This window comes from Bradysia coprophila (assembly GCF_014529535.1).
Source record: "Bradysia coprophila strain Holo2 chromosome X unlocalized genomic scaffold, BU_Bcop_v1 contig_20, whole genome shotgun sequence".
In the NCBI taxonomy this organism is placed as follows: Eukaryota; Metazoa; Arthropoda; class Insecta; order Diptera; family Sciaridae; genus Bradysia; species Bradysia coprophila.
The window spans coordinates 3632699-3646107 of NW_023503307.1; the positions used below are offsets into that span (position 1 = coordinate 3632699).

A 13409-nucleotide genomic window follows, 5' to 3' on the forward strand; every position below is an offset into this window, starting at 1 on the left:
GACATGTTTTCTGTCAAATAAAGAGAGGGAGGAAAGCATTCAAAACAACAATAAAATACTCGCTGGTCGACTCAGATGTCAGTGAACTGTTTCATCCTAAAATTATCAACGAATTAGAAGTTCTAGTGAAAGAAAGGGCTATCAGTTGATTTCAACAGAAATTGATTGTCATGAACCGATAAATAGCAATCCCCTTCACTAGCCTCTTCAACACCTTGTTACAGTACGAGTCTATCGCTAAGTGTTATTGTTTACCATTTTTAAAATTTAAATTCCTTGTGTTCAGCCGTTGGAAATGGATTGTAATTCCTCAGCATTCACTGACATTTCAAAGTTTGTCGAATTTAGTGACACGAAAGAATATTTTGGAATAATTGATTACAAAGTAAGTGACAAAAAACAGTTAAAATTGTTGGGAAATTATTCACGCAGTGTTCCGCAGCACTCCATTTACAGAATTTCACTACAATGCCCAGAGTATCCTTCGATGAAAAATGCGAACGTCAAGATCTTCAAGGATCTGGCCGATTTTACTTTTGAGTTTAGCGAATCCGATGAAGTCAATGAATTTTTCAACAAATTTAATGTGGCGGTGAATGTATGTCATGAAGGTACGTATTACCTCGAAAGACTGGAGAGAACTGAAAAATTGGCTCAAAGGTCTGAGTTCATTCGCTTTGAAAATCTACCGAAAACCCCATCTTCTCTCAATCAGGACCTGTAATCAACGAGACTACACTACAACGTAAACGGAACGACATTCTGACCGAACTAACTCTTTTAAGGAGGTAGTATTGTGACTTACCTTTGTAACCGTTTGACCTGAGTTCAGAATATTTTCCGTAGTCAACACACGTACGACATAGCGGTCGCTTCCGATTTCACTACGATTCGATTTTCCGATTTTACTCATTACCTCACCTTGTCAATAACCAAAGACTTAGACGTTATACCATTGGAGCACAGTCTACCCGATCAACATAAATGGTTTCAATCAACCGGAACCGTAACGAGTTATTTGAATGAATTCACAAAGTCTCTGGAGGAACTGGACGAGTTCTACAGCAATTTAAATGCAATCGACGAACTGTGCTTTGTCGTTGATCCGCTTCAACCGTCGACCAAAAATAACTTCAGAATTTTCAAAATCGGTGCGTATGACGGAGGGTTGAAAGCAATGATTTTCTCCAACTTTGTTTAGATGAAAAATGTTTTGCCAAAATTGTAATGGATCCCCTGGTACCATCGTCAATAACTGTGACATTTATTGGACCAACGATGCGAGTAGAACATTACCGAAATAAATACGAGGGCGAAATTAGCAATTGGGATGACGACCTGGATGTTCACAAAAATCTTTTGAAGATGTGCGGTAGGAATACTTGGTCGTTTCGTGGACCATCACAACAGTTTATTGGCATAACATAACTCAAATCGAATTGCTTTTAGGATTGGTTTACTTTCCAATGAGAACCAGCCAAGACGAAGATGATATGCCGAGTTGCAGCATTTGCGGAATGTTTCGATTGGACGACAGCATTCCAATGATTACGTGCGACAACAGCAAGTGTGATCTTCTGTTTCATGTTGGATGTTTGAAACAGTGGTGGTCAATGTTTGCCGACAGTAAGACGTTTTTATACATTGAATTGGGCACCAAATGTCCCATGTGTAAAGAGGTTTGTGCCGGTCCAATCAATTTCAACGCAATTTATGACAATTTTTCTTACTCAATTCCAGAAGTTATCCGCATCGTTTGAACAGTTGTTAACCGACAGAGACAATTATTGACAACAGAGCTCGGTAACAAGTGGAAATTCTCTAATTTATTTTTCCAGTTGCCAGTTGTACACATTAAAATATTGATAAGAATTATTGGCTCACAATTTTAGTTCGTTTCGTCACCGTCGTCAGTGCTGTTGTTACCTCCACTTCTAAGTCGACCGTAATTCAGCACCGCCATAATGGACGCAAAGCCAACGAAGTGCGGTTCCGTTTTCTCTTCCTTCTCAATCATCACACAGGAGCCGGACAGACCAAAAAATGATTTTGGCACAACGGACTCTTTTATTGCCAAAAATTTCCATCCCAGATGATTGTGGCATGTGCTGCATGACGTAATTTGCCATGAATAGCCGGGGAACCAACTGAATTCTTCCGTGGGTCTACCGGTTACGTAAACGGCATTGTGAAGGGTCGAGTACACAGTGTTCGTTTCGTGTATAAATCCGCCTGTCGATGGATCGTGTTTATTGGTTTGGGATTTGGTTGATTGAGGTTGATAAGGTTTACTTACTCGGATTACAATAACTGGATTGAACACCCTGCTTCGACATTGCGAATAATGTGTTGAAATTGGCCAGTTTACTTCGACAGTGTTTGCATATGAAAAATCGGATCTTAGCAAGAGAGATCAATTTTATGTCATTCCGGGTTTTGTTAGATGAAAGACAATTTGTTTGTACTCACCACATTCATTGACTTCCCAATGATTTGCATGCGATCTGTTACTGAATTGCACATAAAAATACTCAGCCGATCTTCTTCATTGGGTAAGATGTTTTTGCACAACCAAAAGGAAAGGGCTACTGGGTCGGACGGCATAGTATCTGCGAATGACGGGGAAAATATTTTCATTAGTCGGAACATGAGACGATCTGAAAATGGTGGAAATTCACAACTCACCGACGTTTATTTTGCTCAGAAACGATTTAGCTCGTTCCGATATATCACTGATGCTGTACTGATCGTAAATGAACGTCGGCCATGCAACCGATCCCGCTTCGAAGCGACGGATTTTCTTGATAACCGATTTGTTTCGAAAGAATTTTTTCACATTATTCGCCGAATGGCTCAACAACGGATCACCGAGCACAATTTCTGGTAAAATTTGAACTGTTGCTGTGCACCGCTGCGGATACTGAGGACTCATCGACGGATGCACCATATCGTAAATGAGAAAACTATTTGGAAGAGAAGAAGAAAAATGTTGGATCTGCGTCAATTCTCCGGTCAACTGTACTGCACTCACTTTTCATTCTCCTTCAATTTATGGTTGATGACGAATCGTTGGCAAGCTTTCGATTTAAAAACGATGTTACCGTAGTCGTCCGATCCTTTTTCGTAAATTTGACACGTAACGCCGTAAGTTCGGTATTTCGGTACCCCTTTCAGTCGCAAAAACATGAGACCAAACAGACAGCCGCCGTTTGAGTCGGTAAGAAAATTGGTTGTCATGAATACAGTTTGCGACAGAATCATGGGAATTTGTTCGCCAGGAAACACTAGACTGTGATGTGCGAATATCGGCATACGATGGTAGTATTTCCCTGGTTTGAGACATTCAATGGCGCTGACACGCTCCAAATTACCTAAATACTTTAGAGACAAACGAACGTCAGCGGGTCGCTCGAATGAAAATTGTTTTCATTTACCAAATGCTCGGGTGGAAGATCTCTGTCGAACTGTTCTGAATTCTCACCAGCATCTTCGAACTGTCTTTCCGGTTCAAATGTAATCTACAGCAAGCAATTGAACATATTGGACAACCGAAAAAAAATCAATAATTTCAACCTACTGTGTTGTGTGGCAATGATGGAGGTTCATGATGGTTCATTGGATTTGCTGTAATTGAACGAACGTCGCACTTTTGTGTTACAAATTGAATTCGATTGACTTACGATTGTAGTTTCGAATAACTATGTCTGCACTCTCATCCGGATATGGTAGAACTCGTAAATCGTCCAGATCGTCACTTTCATCCATTTGCTCGGTACTATCACTTTGATTATCGGAGTCTGAATCCATTTTGTGACCTATTTAGGTGTTCCGACGTCGGTACACTTTAGCACGTAGAGAAGAAACACACAAACTACTACGTTTGATATAAATAAATGTTATAGACAAGGATTAGCAGTGGTGAAGGATGTACAGACTTTCAATTCGTAATTGAATTTCTTGTTGGAGTACAAAATTATTGTTTGTTTATATTTTCAACATCTCTTTTCTTTTCTGTATTTTGATGTTGATTTTTCTGATATGTCAACGTACTGAACGTATGATATGTGTGAGAAAGTACGCGGCTTACACAAAACTGTGTACACTGCCATTTTATTATGCAAACAGTGTATCAAATTACAGACTGTTATGAAGAGTGGAAGTGGACTGCGTGTTCAGAAACTAAAGCATAAAGCTTAATCCGCGCACTCCATTCCGTTTACTTTTTTTTTGTTGAAAATCTGAGGATTCGGGGCAAGAGCAGATTGAGCTCAAAGCTCCGATTACTTTTAAGTTTTAACAATGAGAAGTGGGAGTTGCATCAATTGTTCGTTCGTAAACGGAGAACTCAATGGCGTTAGTGCATGGACACACTAAGCACGAAACGCACTACACTCAGTTTTCTAACCGTTTATAAGGCATGTGCAAATAACGGGAAATTTCTCTCCTGTAAGGCAAAATTTCGTATATCGACACAATAATTGTATGCGTGTAAACCGCATGCTTTACAGATGAACAATAGAAATACAATGACAATTTCTCTCTGCACTTGCCTTATTCTATAACAATTAACAATAGGTTTGTTCCAAGTAACTAAACACGAATTTTGACAGGCCGAACGTACACGATTTCATCCACAGAGATCGGTTTTCATATAAATATCGATGAGGCTATGATGAAATTTGACCATTCACATGGCCTTGGAACAGACTTATAGAAAAAAAGAACAGTTTCACCTTATCAAAAAGTACTCTGTGTGAGAGATAAAATTGTATTTTTTTCAATTTTTGCCCTTGCCTTGTTTATTTGTCAGCTTGCTTTTGTACTTTTTGAAGTACTTGAAGTACTTTTTGTTGAGTGGAATGGAAACTTAATGCTTGATTTCCACTTACCAAAAAAGTACTCCTTGTGGACAAAATTGAATTTTTCAATTTTTGCTTGGTTTATTTGATAGCTCGCTCTCTCACGCTTTTTGTTGAGCGGAAACCATACTTAAAGGCCGGTTCGCAAGGCCATTTCATCTGTTTTCAACGTTATTCAATCCACAAATACAATCCAATACAATCCATTTAAAATCACATTGAAACTAGCTCGATTACACATACATTATTATGCGCGCAAGACAGCAGGATGATCAGTATGAATGTGGGTAACATTTACGAAGTACATACATGGTATGTGGATTGGAAACTGTGGTATGCAAGTAATAGATTTTTGCATAACAAGGGATAAAAAGTTGAAAAGTAGAGTTTTCGTGTGAAGTTTGTTGATCCGAGGCGGAGCCGAGGTCTATAAACACGCAAAAACAAGACTTTTCAACCTTTATCCCGAGCTTTGTAATGGATTTTACATGCTTTTGAAACCTAAACCAAATTTCTTGTTTTCCCTAGGTATGTAATATGCCACTTTCGACCCTAGAGAAAACAAAAGCATGTAAAGGAAATAAACGTTTCTAAGCTAAAATTTACTACTGTAAGTGCTTCCCTATAAATTGTAAAACGTGTTGTAAAATTAAAGAACTAAAACAGTTTCTATCAAACAACACACTAAACCATATCGTAATGTGGCGATATTTTTCTACTGAAACGTAAAAGGTTAAGGTAAATAAAGGTTCGTTGCACTCTTAATTAATCCCTTCATAGCAGGGCCTATTTTCGATAATTTAAATTCTCGAAATTATTGAAAAATTAAATTCTACAAAAATTATCGAAATTCTCAAATTCACTTTTGGAGAATTTTGATAATTTTTCGACAATTTCGATAATCTTTTGATAATTTCGATAATTTATATTATCGAAAATAGGCCCTGCTTCATAGACGATGAAAATGTAATTATCCAACCTTTTACGCCAACTGATTCGAGTGTATTCAATTTATTGAGTTTGATTGATTGAAAGCGATTTCCCGAAGCGTTCAAATTCTCATCCACACTTCGTAAACATTATCAGTCTTTCAGTTGAACCAATATATTTTTCCAAATAATTGTATGAATGACACGACCATCATAATTAAACTTCGTCTCGCTATCATATATGAGACTAACTCACCTCTTTCTGTTTATTTTATCAGAACCTGTTATCCGCGAACGAAAATGTTGTCTGCATTTTATATATAGTCTATTATTTTCATACTGCGAAATTAAACTTGATAAAGTTTGCGAGTCAAAAATCGGTGATCCATAAAAAATGTAACTAATTAAATGAAATTTTCTGACCTATCGTCACAAAATTTCGTCTATTTACATTTCGTAAGTAGTACCTGTAAAAAAATGTTCTGACCTACCATAAGTACTTCGCGTTACATATTTTATGGATCACGTCTCACATCAAATTGAAAGAACTTTCGAAGACGTTAGCATGTAAAGTGCATAGTATAATTCGTTCTCGCCTCAGCTTCGTCTCCCCTTATGAGTACCACAGTATCTTTGACCAAACAGATGGCAACGAATGGGATTGTATAATCACTTGTAATATTGCTCATAAATTATTGTTTTGGCTGGTTTGAATACGTAGCTTGCCTTCAGCTCGCTCCGCCCGCAACCCTCACACTGGCCAAAACAATAAATTTACAAGCCGAGATACACTATTTTCATTATGGAATTGTAACTTCCATTGTTGTGTGAGTCTTAACCAATTTTACTGTAATAAACGGCCTTCGACCTTACTGATAACTTGTTACGTACTGACAATCATATAAAAATTTAAAATTCCACAGCAGATAGCACATGAACTACAGGAACGGGCTATCAAATTTTAGCCGAAATTTGCTTCAGCTGATTCACTCATACTAATAAAACTAGCTATGATTGTTTATACGGTTGTACCTCTACCACGCTAATGTTAAGTCCGTGTCATCATAACAATTTTCATTTGTGTGAGGAAACCAGCTGAAAATTTGATTACTCTTTCCTGCAATTAACGCGAATCATGCTTTGAGCGTTTGCCAGCTGGACTATTTTCTGGTTGTATTACATTAGCACGAATTCACCATGTTGATGAGGTTGATTGTTATAAACAGATTATCGAAGATGGTTAAATTCAGTCGATGACCAGTTGCTGTACAGGATGTATCAAACAATTTTTATATCCATTCTGTTGGTTCACAGTCATTACGCGCAAGACGGAATGGGATTGATCGGTGATGCGATTGAATCATTTTCACCTTGTGACGAACGTGTACTATCAATGAATCGTGTTATTGGCGGTCGACCACAATTGGAAAACTATTGGGATGGAACGCTTTATCTTAAGAAATGGCCGAATATATCAGAAGTTCGCATTTCGCTAACTGTAGATAATCCAGCCAAAATTGAATTAGATCCAAATTTGGGTAGAGTGTTGGTTACTGGTAAAACTTTTCATATATCCATATATGACCACCCACCAACAATTGAAATGGTGACTTTCAAAATTCGTGGACCTGCTTATGGGGCATTTCCTAACGTTGAACAAATAACCTTGAACGGTTTAGACGTGTGTAAAAATCCCAGGAAGGTAATTACGCCTAATTGTAATGGTTTTTACAGCAATAAATTGTCATTGACCCTAGTGGGAACCAACCATTCTGGGTACTGGTGATACTGTTAGTGAAACAGAAACTGAACAAAAAATCAAACCGACTTGTGGACGTCGCTTAGTTAAGCACGAAGGTCTCATTACCAACGGATTTGAATCGAAAGAGGGCGACTGGCCGTGGTTGGTGTTAAAAAACAAAATTAAATCTTCTGAAGGAAATAGTGTTCCCTTCGTGTTTGTTTCAGGCACGCTGCCATTTTTCACATAACAAATCAACAAATTGAATACAAATGCGGAGGAACTATACTCAATTCCAATACAATACTAACAGCCGCCCACTGTGTATATGAAAACAATCGACCGATAATTAGTGATAGAGTCTTGGTTCAGCTAGGAAAATATAATTTGAAACTATCTGGGGAACATACGCAAGAATTTCAGGTACTTTTAATGTTCGGTTTTGTTTGGAATGCTACAAATCTCAGCCATTCGCCGTTAGGTCCACAAAATAGTTCCACACTCCAACTACAATGTAGACAATTTACGTGATGACATTGCAATCATTCGACTTTCCACTGAAGCTAGTCTAAACGATTACGTTCAACCGATTTGTTTGTGGGATGTAAACAAAGTGGGAATATCGGATGTTACGAATAAATTCGGAACGGTCATCGGATGGGGTGTCACGGAAGCTGATAAACTTTCGGTAGTTTTGAGACAAGCGATTATGCCGATAGTATCGTTGACAACATGCCTGAACAGTAACCGAGAATTCTTCGGAGCGTTTCTATCCGACAAAACGTTTTGTGCCGGGTTTCTAAACGGTACAAGCGTTTGTAATGGAGACAGGTGATTTGTGTAGTTACATGAACGAAATTTCAATGTGGTTAGTGAATTTATACTTGTAGTGGTGGTTCAATTACTTTTGAAGAAAATGGAGTGTATCGTATACGCGGTCTCGTATCATTGACTGTGGCTAGACGCGACACATTTCTATGCAATACGAAGGAGTATGTTGTCTTTACCGATGTTGCTCAATACTTAACCTGGATTGCTGAAACGATCGCTCAAACGAATTAGCCAAAAGCTCCAAAGTAAATTGAGCTTTTTGGGGAAGTTTTTCCATAAAGTTATTTGCTTATGAATGACTTCTACGGTAACAAAACTTGACTGATTTGATCTTGTTAAGGCTAAGAATAAAATGCGATTGATTTCATTGAATAAAGTTTACTTAGCCAAGTCAAGTGAAATTTCTATTCGATCGACAGTTCTAAGTGCATTTCAGGAAACATTGTGGATGTTTCTTCACAAATCTGGAACAGCTTGGCGTTACAAATGTTTTACTAAAAAAGATGCGGTCACCTTTTCGCAGACGAAATGAATATTTCGTTGAAAATTTCAATTCAATGAAATCGAAATGACCCTTTTTCGTACGAATCATTTTGAAGGGGTTTGTTGTCTGTTTCGTCAGGCAGTCAGACTCACCGGCACATAATTCGATGAAGCTAAATGTGAAAAAGATGAAAGTAAATTTTGTTGGATATGAACAACTTAAATTGAAACATACGAAACATACCTTCCAATCAACTGAACTGGCCAACTAATTCGTACCAACAAACCAAATTTCTTACTACCAAGGAATCTTACAGTAACATCAGTCTTTGTGTCTTGATTCAAACTATAAAAGGTTGAGCTTAAATTCACAAGTTAATTTTTCCATAATAAAATTGACCTACGTCGCATTCGTGGTATTGTTTCTAAAATTGCCGACAGTAGCATTAGACGATATTGAAGTGTTTAGTAGCAACGACTCCTTGGCAGATTTTAAGCTTCTCTTCTTTCCGAATGAAGAAAGTGCTTGAATCTGCAGGTAATACATGGAATTAGGCTTGAGATTCCAAAACTCAAAGTGGCGAGTCGGCTAATTTAGAAAAATAAAATCAAGACAGTCTCTCTGTATGTAATAGACGCATGGTACCTCTTGAACGAATGCCTCGTTTTGCCATAACGAACCGTTATTCGAGTCCAAATAGAGCGACCACGCAATGCGGTATTTATCGACAGGATAATTTGTCCGAGGCGGTTTCCACACCGCTTTCGTGTATATTGTGTTATTTCTCAGTAGTTTTGGTCGGACCTCGATTGAAAAGTTTCTTGGTGGAAGTGGGTTTTTCGGACCTAACATGGAAAGAAAACCGAAAATTTATAAAAAAAAATTGAGAAAGTGATACAATCGGTAAACCAAACTGGTGTGCATACGTTATTTTGCACCAGCTGGTCCCATTTGGAATTGTATGTGACCAGTTGGTGCAAAATAACGTATGCACACCAGTTCGGTTTAGCGATTGTATCGGGTGTCAGTGAAATTTAGGCATGTCTTTCACCTGATCTACTCATACAAACAATGCATATAAGGCTTTATACGGTTCTGACACTACTAAGAGCCTAATTGTACCTATTACAATTACAATTTTAAACATACGTTCCTTCAGTTGAAAATTTAACGACGGTGTCGAATATCCCCTCGTGCCGTTACCATTGACTGCACTCAACCGAAATTGGTACCATCGACCAGGGCGTAGTCTAACATTTGCTCCAAATCTATCGAATGAAATTGTAGTCAAAACTTTATTGGGATCTAAAAGCAAGGGGTGCCGCACGTCTTGGACTAAATCCTATGAATTAAATGGACTAAATGAAGACCTGTGGTGGTTAATCCCATTAGTCCAAGACGTGCAGCTCTCCTTGTCATAAACTTCCATTAAATTACTCGTTTGTCATCAGTCCGCCTTTGTCCTTCTCGTATTTCATAGCTGAAGACGTAACTTCAAACGGCATGCTGAACCAATTACTAAGTTTTTGTTCATCGTAATAATAGCCAATGTGCGACCGAGTTTCGAGTACAAAAACCAAATTATAAGCTGGAGGTTCAGAATAGAACATTCGCCATGTAATTTCAGCAATATTTCGATGCCGCTCCAAATTGACTAGTGTAATATTCTCTGGAATTGGTGGTAGAGTTCTAAAAGATATTTTTCGTTTATTTTATGCTACCATCTCTTTGTCATTGAGTTGGGGTTACCGGTCCGAAATTCTTTCTAATTTCACCGGATTCATACATTTGGTTCCACAATTAAACGCACAACACTTTTGTATTCCTACGCAGCGGTGGTCGTGACCATGACACGAATCTACACATCCAATTCTATCGATCGCCGAGCGATTAACGTTGGGACAATCACCATATTTGTTGATTGGCATCAACCATTCCATACATTTTTGAAAACTGCACTAATGAAACGTTTCATTAATAAAATTGATCTGAAATCCATTTTTCTTCAAATCACATACGTCCTGCCCTCGATCGAAACAAAAGCGCATTTTGCATATTTGTAATAAGATATTTTCGTCAGTTTGTAATGATCGCTGGTAGCCGTCCGGTCTGATACTCTCTGTCATTGATATGTGCAAACAGGTCAGCAGAATAATTTTGATATTGCTGGGTATCATCTGTGGAATTCAATTGTAAATAAAACGTTTTTGCTTAATATCGTGAAACCAGTAGCCAGAGGAAGTTCTCCTTTACTTTAATGTCACTATTCTGGTTTTATCCAAGGTAAATATAGTGAGGAGGTAATGCCATATACAACCCAATCAGATGTGCAGTGGCACGAAAGTTTGCTGTAAACGCCATCTCTCCCTATCTTTAAAATAACAAAATTGCTTAGAAACCTGGGCCATCTGTTTTGTGATAGGCACAACATTTTGTGAAACACAAGTAAATCTTAGTCAACCATTTTAAAAAAAGATACCAGTGGCAACGAACTATTGTGCTAGGCCGCCCATATATTTACCTTGGATCTATTAAGGGACTGAATGCAGAAAAAGAAGGCTGTTTCGACCTCGAGAACTAGCGGCGGTCCAAAAATCAGAGTGGACTGACTATCTTCAGTTGTTTCCGCTAGCCTCTTACACAAGACAGCAGTAAACTTAAATTGAACGAGTAATAGAAGTTAACTTGAACGTGTAGCATCTGCCGATGGAAATTAGGACATCTTTTATGGAAGCTACTATGAAAATTCCCCGATCCTAGCACAACAAACCAGTCAAATCAAGCAATCAACATTCAAACCTAAAAACTCACTTACAATTATCCGGCAATTAACCACCTTTCAACCATCAATATTGTGCTAGGCCGCGCGTCTGAATGGCATTACCTCCGCCCATATATTTACCTTGGTTTTATCGAAGAGAGACAAGAACTATTCATTCAAAATTTAATTGCATTGAACTTTAGACCTCTTACTGTTGGCATGCTAAGCAGACGTTTTTCCGAGGAATTTACGCGTAAATTGAAAGAAATTTCTTAGGCTGAAGATACGCCATTATTTAATATTAGTATTGACGTATTTATACCTCTAGTCGAAAACGTTTTATCTCGATATATCTGTTCTCGGCACATCAAATCTACTACTTCAATAGTTTCAACATTCATTTGCTTTTTATCACAGTTTAATAACCGTATAGCTTTCAGTGGCATCAAAGTAAACTGTCGAGAACAAACAGTTTTGTTCTAGTATAGAGGGATAAAAGCGAGATTATCATTATACACTCAATAAAGTGTAATTTCCGATGTACATTTTGGATGTAAGCATTGTACTTCTGATACGTCATTCGTACGTCTAAGGATAACATGTATAATTTGCGGATTTACACGTATATTTCAACGTTTTAGACGCACAAAGTACGTGTCAGAAGCAAAATGTTTGTTTTACACGTACAATGCTTACGTCCACAATGTACATCGGAAATGCAATTGTTTGCGTGTAGGCATAAAAACTGATTCATATTTTTTATGACCTACTATTATTAACCACATATTATAGTCGGAGCGACCAGGTCCTAACATCTAACACTTCACTGAGGTCTCGCAACTTCCTATTATAGAACTATGTACGTCAGAGCGTGGCACACTTTAATAGTTGACATACTAACGGATCAATAATAGTAGGAAACGCATTTGAAGAAATTCCTTTCTGTCATATATACCAATAGATCCACTTTCTATCCGCGTATCATAGTTAAAATTTCAAAGATTTTTGTGCAAAAAATCTATGAAAACGTGCCATCGATTACGAATTGTATACTGCAAATTCTTCTCCGATAAACTCATAACAAATTGTTGATAAACGTACTGTTGCAATAAAGTGCTATGCTGTCATTAGTGAAATATGATCTGTATGAATATCACACTTAGAGTCACACGTCGTTCTATTGTACACACATTTAAGTCTGAATTTATGTTTTTCTATAATATTTATTTCGTATGGTAGTATAAATGGGACAGATCGTATTGTTGGCGAAAAGGCTATTTTATCATAAAGCAGCATGAGCAGCGTACATTGTTAAATGAAAAATTGTTTAATCAAAGTTGATAAATATACAGGATACCCGAGTAATGTTATTATGACAATTAACAACAATTATTTGGTATGTGTACGAAGCGTCACATACACCCATAGTTTAGCATTTTGTGCAATGGAAACGCTTCAAAAATTATAAATATTGTCTGAAGTATTTGTCTAGTAAGCGTTTTATTCCTGTATTCAAATGGATAGTTGTGAACGGGCAACGAAAAATGAATTATAAATAAAAAAAACTCGATATGTGTTCCGAGCCCTAATGTCATTAATATAAAAATGTGAAAAATTATATCTGGAGGTAATACTAGCAATATAATAAACAGGTGTTATTTGCAAGGAATGAGAAAAATGGTATTTTATGAGAAACTACTAATCATCTGTTAACGACTGCAACGACAAAAAATAGCAAAGACCTACTATACATGTGGTCTTATATGGAAAAATCGAAGTTAAAACAAATGAAGTAAAAGATTTT

The 13409-nt window shown here is 37.4% G+C and overlaps 4 protein-coding genes across 7 annotated transcripts; 2 read left to right on the plus strand and 2 right to left on the minus strand.

The window, feature by feature from the left end:
• The first annotated feature begins 34 nt into the window (after nucleotides 1-34).
• LOC119068667 (E3 ubiquitin-protein ligase FANCL) lies at nucleotides 35-1875 on the plus strand. Of its 2 annotated transcripts, XM_037172349.1 has the most exons (8): nucleotides 37-223; nucleotides 287-385; nucleotides 443-611; nucleotides 716-788; nucleotides 847-1151; nucleotides 1202-1372; nucleotides 1450-1679; nucleotides 1741-1875. In XM_037172349.1, exons 2-8 carry the CDS (start codon nucleotides 296-298, stop codon nucleotides 1789-1791), a joined length of 1089 nt encoding a protein of 362 aa, XP_037028244.1. In that variant the 5' UTR covers nucleotides 37-223; nucleotides 287-295; the 3' UTR covers nucleotides 1792-1875. The 2 variants fall into 2 exon arrangements, with proteins under 2 accessions (XP_037028246.1, XP_037028244.1); XM_037172351.1 differs by lacking the exon at nucleotides 1202-1372 and having other exon boundaries at nucleotides 35-385.
• On the minus strand, nucleotides 1801-4064 carry LOC119068662 (protein cereblon homolog). The gene is made up of 8 exons (XM_037172343.1): nucleotides 3681-4064; nucleotides 3578-3624; nucleotides 3435-3518; nucleotides 3032-3378; nucleotides 2686-2963; nucleotides 2470-2609; nucleotides 2297-2399; nucleotides 1801-2232 (listed from the first exon to the last, which is right to left on the minus strand). Exons 1-8 carry the CDS (start codon nucleotides 3805-3807, stop codon nucleotides 1889-1891), a joined length of 1470 nt encoding a protein of 489 aa, XP_037028238.1. The 5' UTR covers nucleotides 3808-4064; the 3' UTR covers nucleotides 1801-1888.
• Nucleotides 4065-7016: 2952 nt separating this feature from the next.
• On the plus strand, nucleotides 7017-8755 carry LOC119068665 (chymotrypsinogen A-like). 2 transcript variants are annotated; one of them, XM_037172347.1, is made up of 6 exons: nucleotides 7017-7490; nucleotides 7546-7691; nucleotides 7757-7952; nucleotides 8011-8360; nucleotides 8420-8630; nucleotides 8667-8755. In XM_037172347.1, exons 1-5 carry the CDS (start codon nucleotides 7062-7064, stop codon nucleotides 8589-8591), a joined length of 1293 nt encoding a protein of 430 aa, XP_037028242.1. In that variant the 5' UTR covers nucleotides 7017-7061; the 3' UTR covers nucleotides 8592-8630; nucleotides 8667-8755. The 2 variants fall into 2 exon arrangements, with proteins under 2 accessions (XP_037028242.1, XP_037028241.1); XM_037172346.1 differs by having other exon boundaries at nucleotides 8420-8755.
• LOC119068663 (anosmin-1) lies at nucleotides 8749-11021 on the minus strand. Of its 2 annotated transcripts, none has more exons than XM_037172345.1 (8): nucleotides 10863-11021; nucleotides 10594-10802; nucleotides 10282-10533; nucleotides 9994-10112; nucleotides 9490-9689; nucleotides 9248-9375; nucleotides 9088-9189; nucleotides 8749-9016 (listed from the first exon to the last, which is right to left on the minus strand). In XM_037172345.1, the coding sequence occupies exons 1-8, from the start codon at nucleotides 11019-11021 to the stop codon at nucleotides 8782-8784; spliced, it is 1404 nt and encodes a 467-aa protein (XP_037028240.1). In that variant the 3' UTR covers nucleotides 8749-8781. The 2 variants fall into 2 exon arrangements, with proteins under 2 accessions (XP_037028240.1, XP_037028239.1); XM_037172344.1 differs by having other exon boundaries at nucleotides 9248-9432.
• Nucleotides 11022-13409: the final 2388 nt, after the last annotated feature.

Excerpts from the sequence above, each read along its gene's own strand:
- LOC119068662 (XM_037172343.1), bottom strand. The coding sequence starts at position 3,807 with ATGGATTCAGACTCCGATAATCAAAGTGATAGTACCGAGCAAATGGAT. Across the intron at positions 3,625-3,680 it reads AGTTATTCGAAACTACAATC|CAAATCCAATGAACCATCAT; the intron begins GTAAGTCAATCG and ends GTTCAATTACAG. Across the intron at positions 3,519-3,577 it reads CATCATTGCCACACAACACA|ATTACATTTGAACCGGAAAG; the intron begins GTAGGTTGAAAT and ends TGCTTGCTGTAG.
- LOC119068665 (XM_037172346.1), top strand. The coding sequence starts at position 7,062 with ATGTATCAAACAATTTTTATATCCATTCTGTTGGTTCACAGTCATTAC. Across the intron at positions 7,692-7,756 it reads AAAGAGGGCGACTGGCCGTG|GCACGCTGCCATTTTTCACA; the intron begins GTTGGTGTTAAA and ends TGTTTGTTTCAG. Across the intron at positions 8,361-8,419 it reads AGCGTTTGTAATGGAGACAG|TGGTGGTTCAATTACTTTTG; the intron begins GTGATTTGTGTA and ends TTATACTTGTAG.
- LOC119068667 (XM_037172349.1), top strand. The coding sequence starts at position 296 with ATGGATTGTAATTCCTCAGCATTCACTGACATTTCAAAGTTTGTCGAA. Across the intron at positions 386-442 it reads TTGGAATAATTGATTACAAA|CACTCCATTTACAGAATTTC; the intron begins GTAAGTGACAAA and ends AGTGTTCCGCAG. Across the intron at positions 1,152-1,201 it reads CTTCAGAATTTTCAAAATCG|ATGAAAAATGTTTTGCCAAA; the intron begins GTGCGTATGACG and ends AACTTTGTTTAG.
- LOC119068663 (XM_037172344.1), bottom strand. The coding sequence starts at position 11,021 with ATGATACCCAGCAATATCAAAATTATTCTGCTGACCTGTTTGCACATA. Across the intron at positions 10,803-10,862 it reads GTTTCGATCGAGGGCAGGAC|TGCAGTTTTCAAAAATGTAT; the intron begins GTATGTGATTTG and ends ACGTTTCATTAG. Across the intron at positions 9,433-9,489 it reads ACGAGGCATTCGTTCAAGAG|CCGACTCGCCACTTTGAGTT; the intron begins GTACCATGCGTC and ends TTTCTAAATTAG.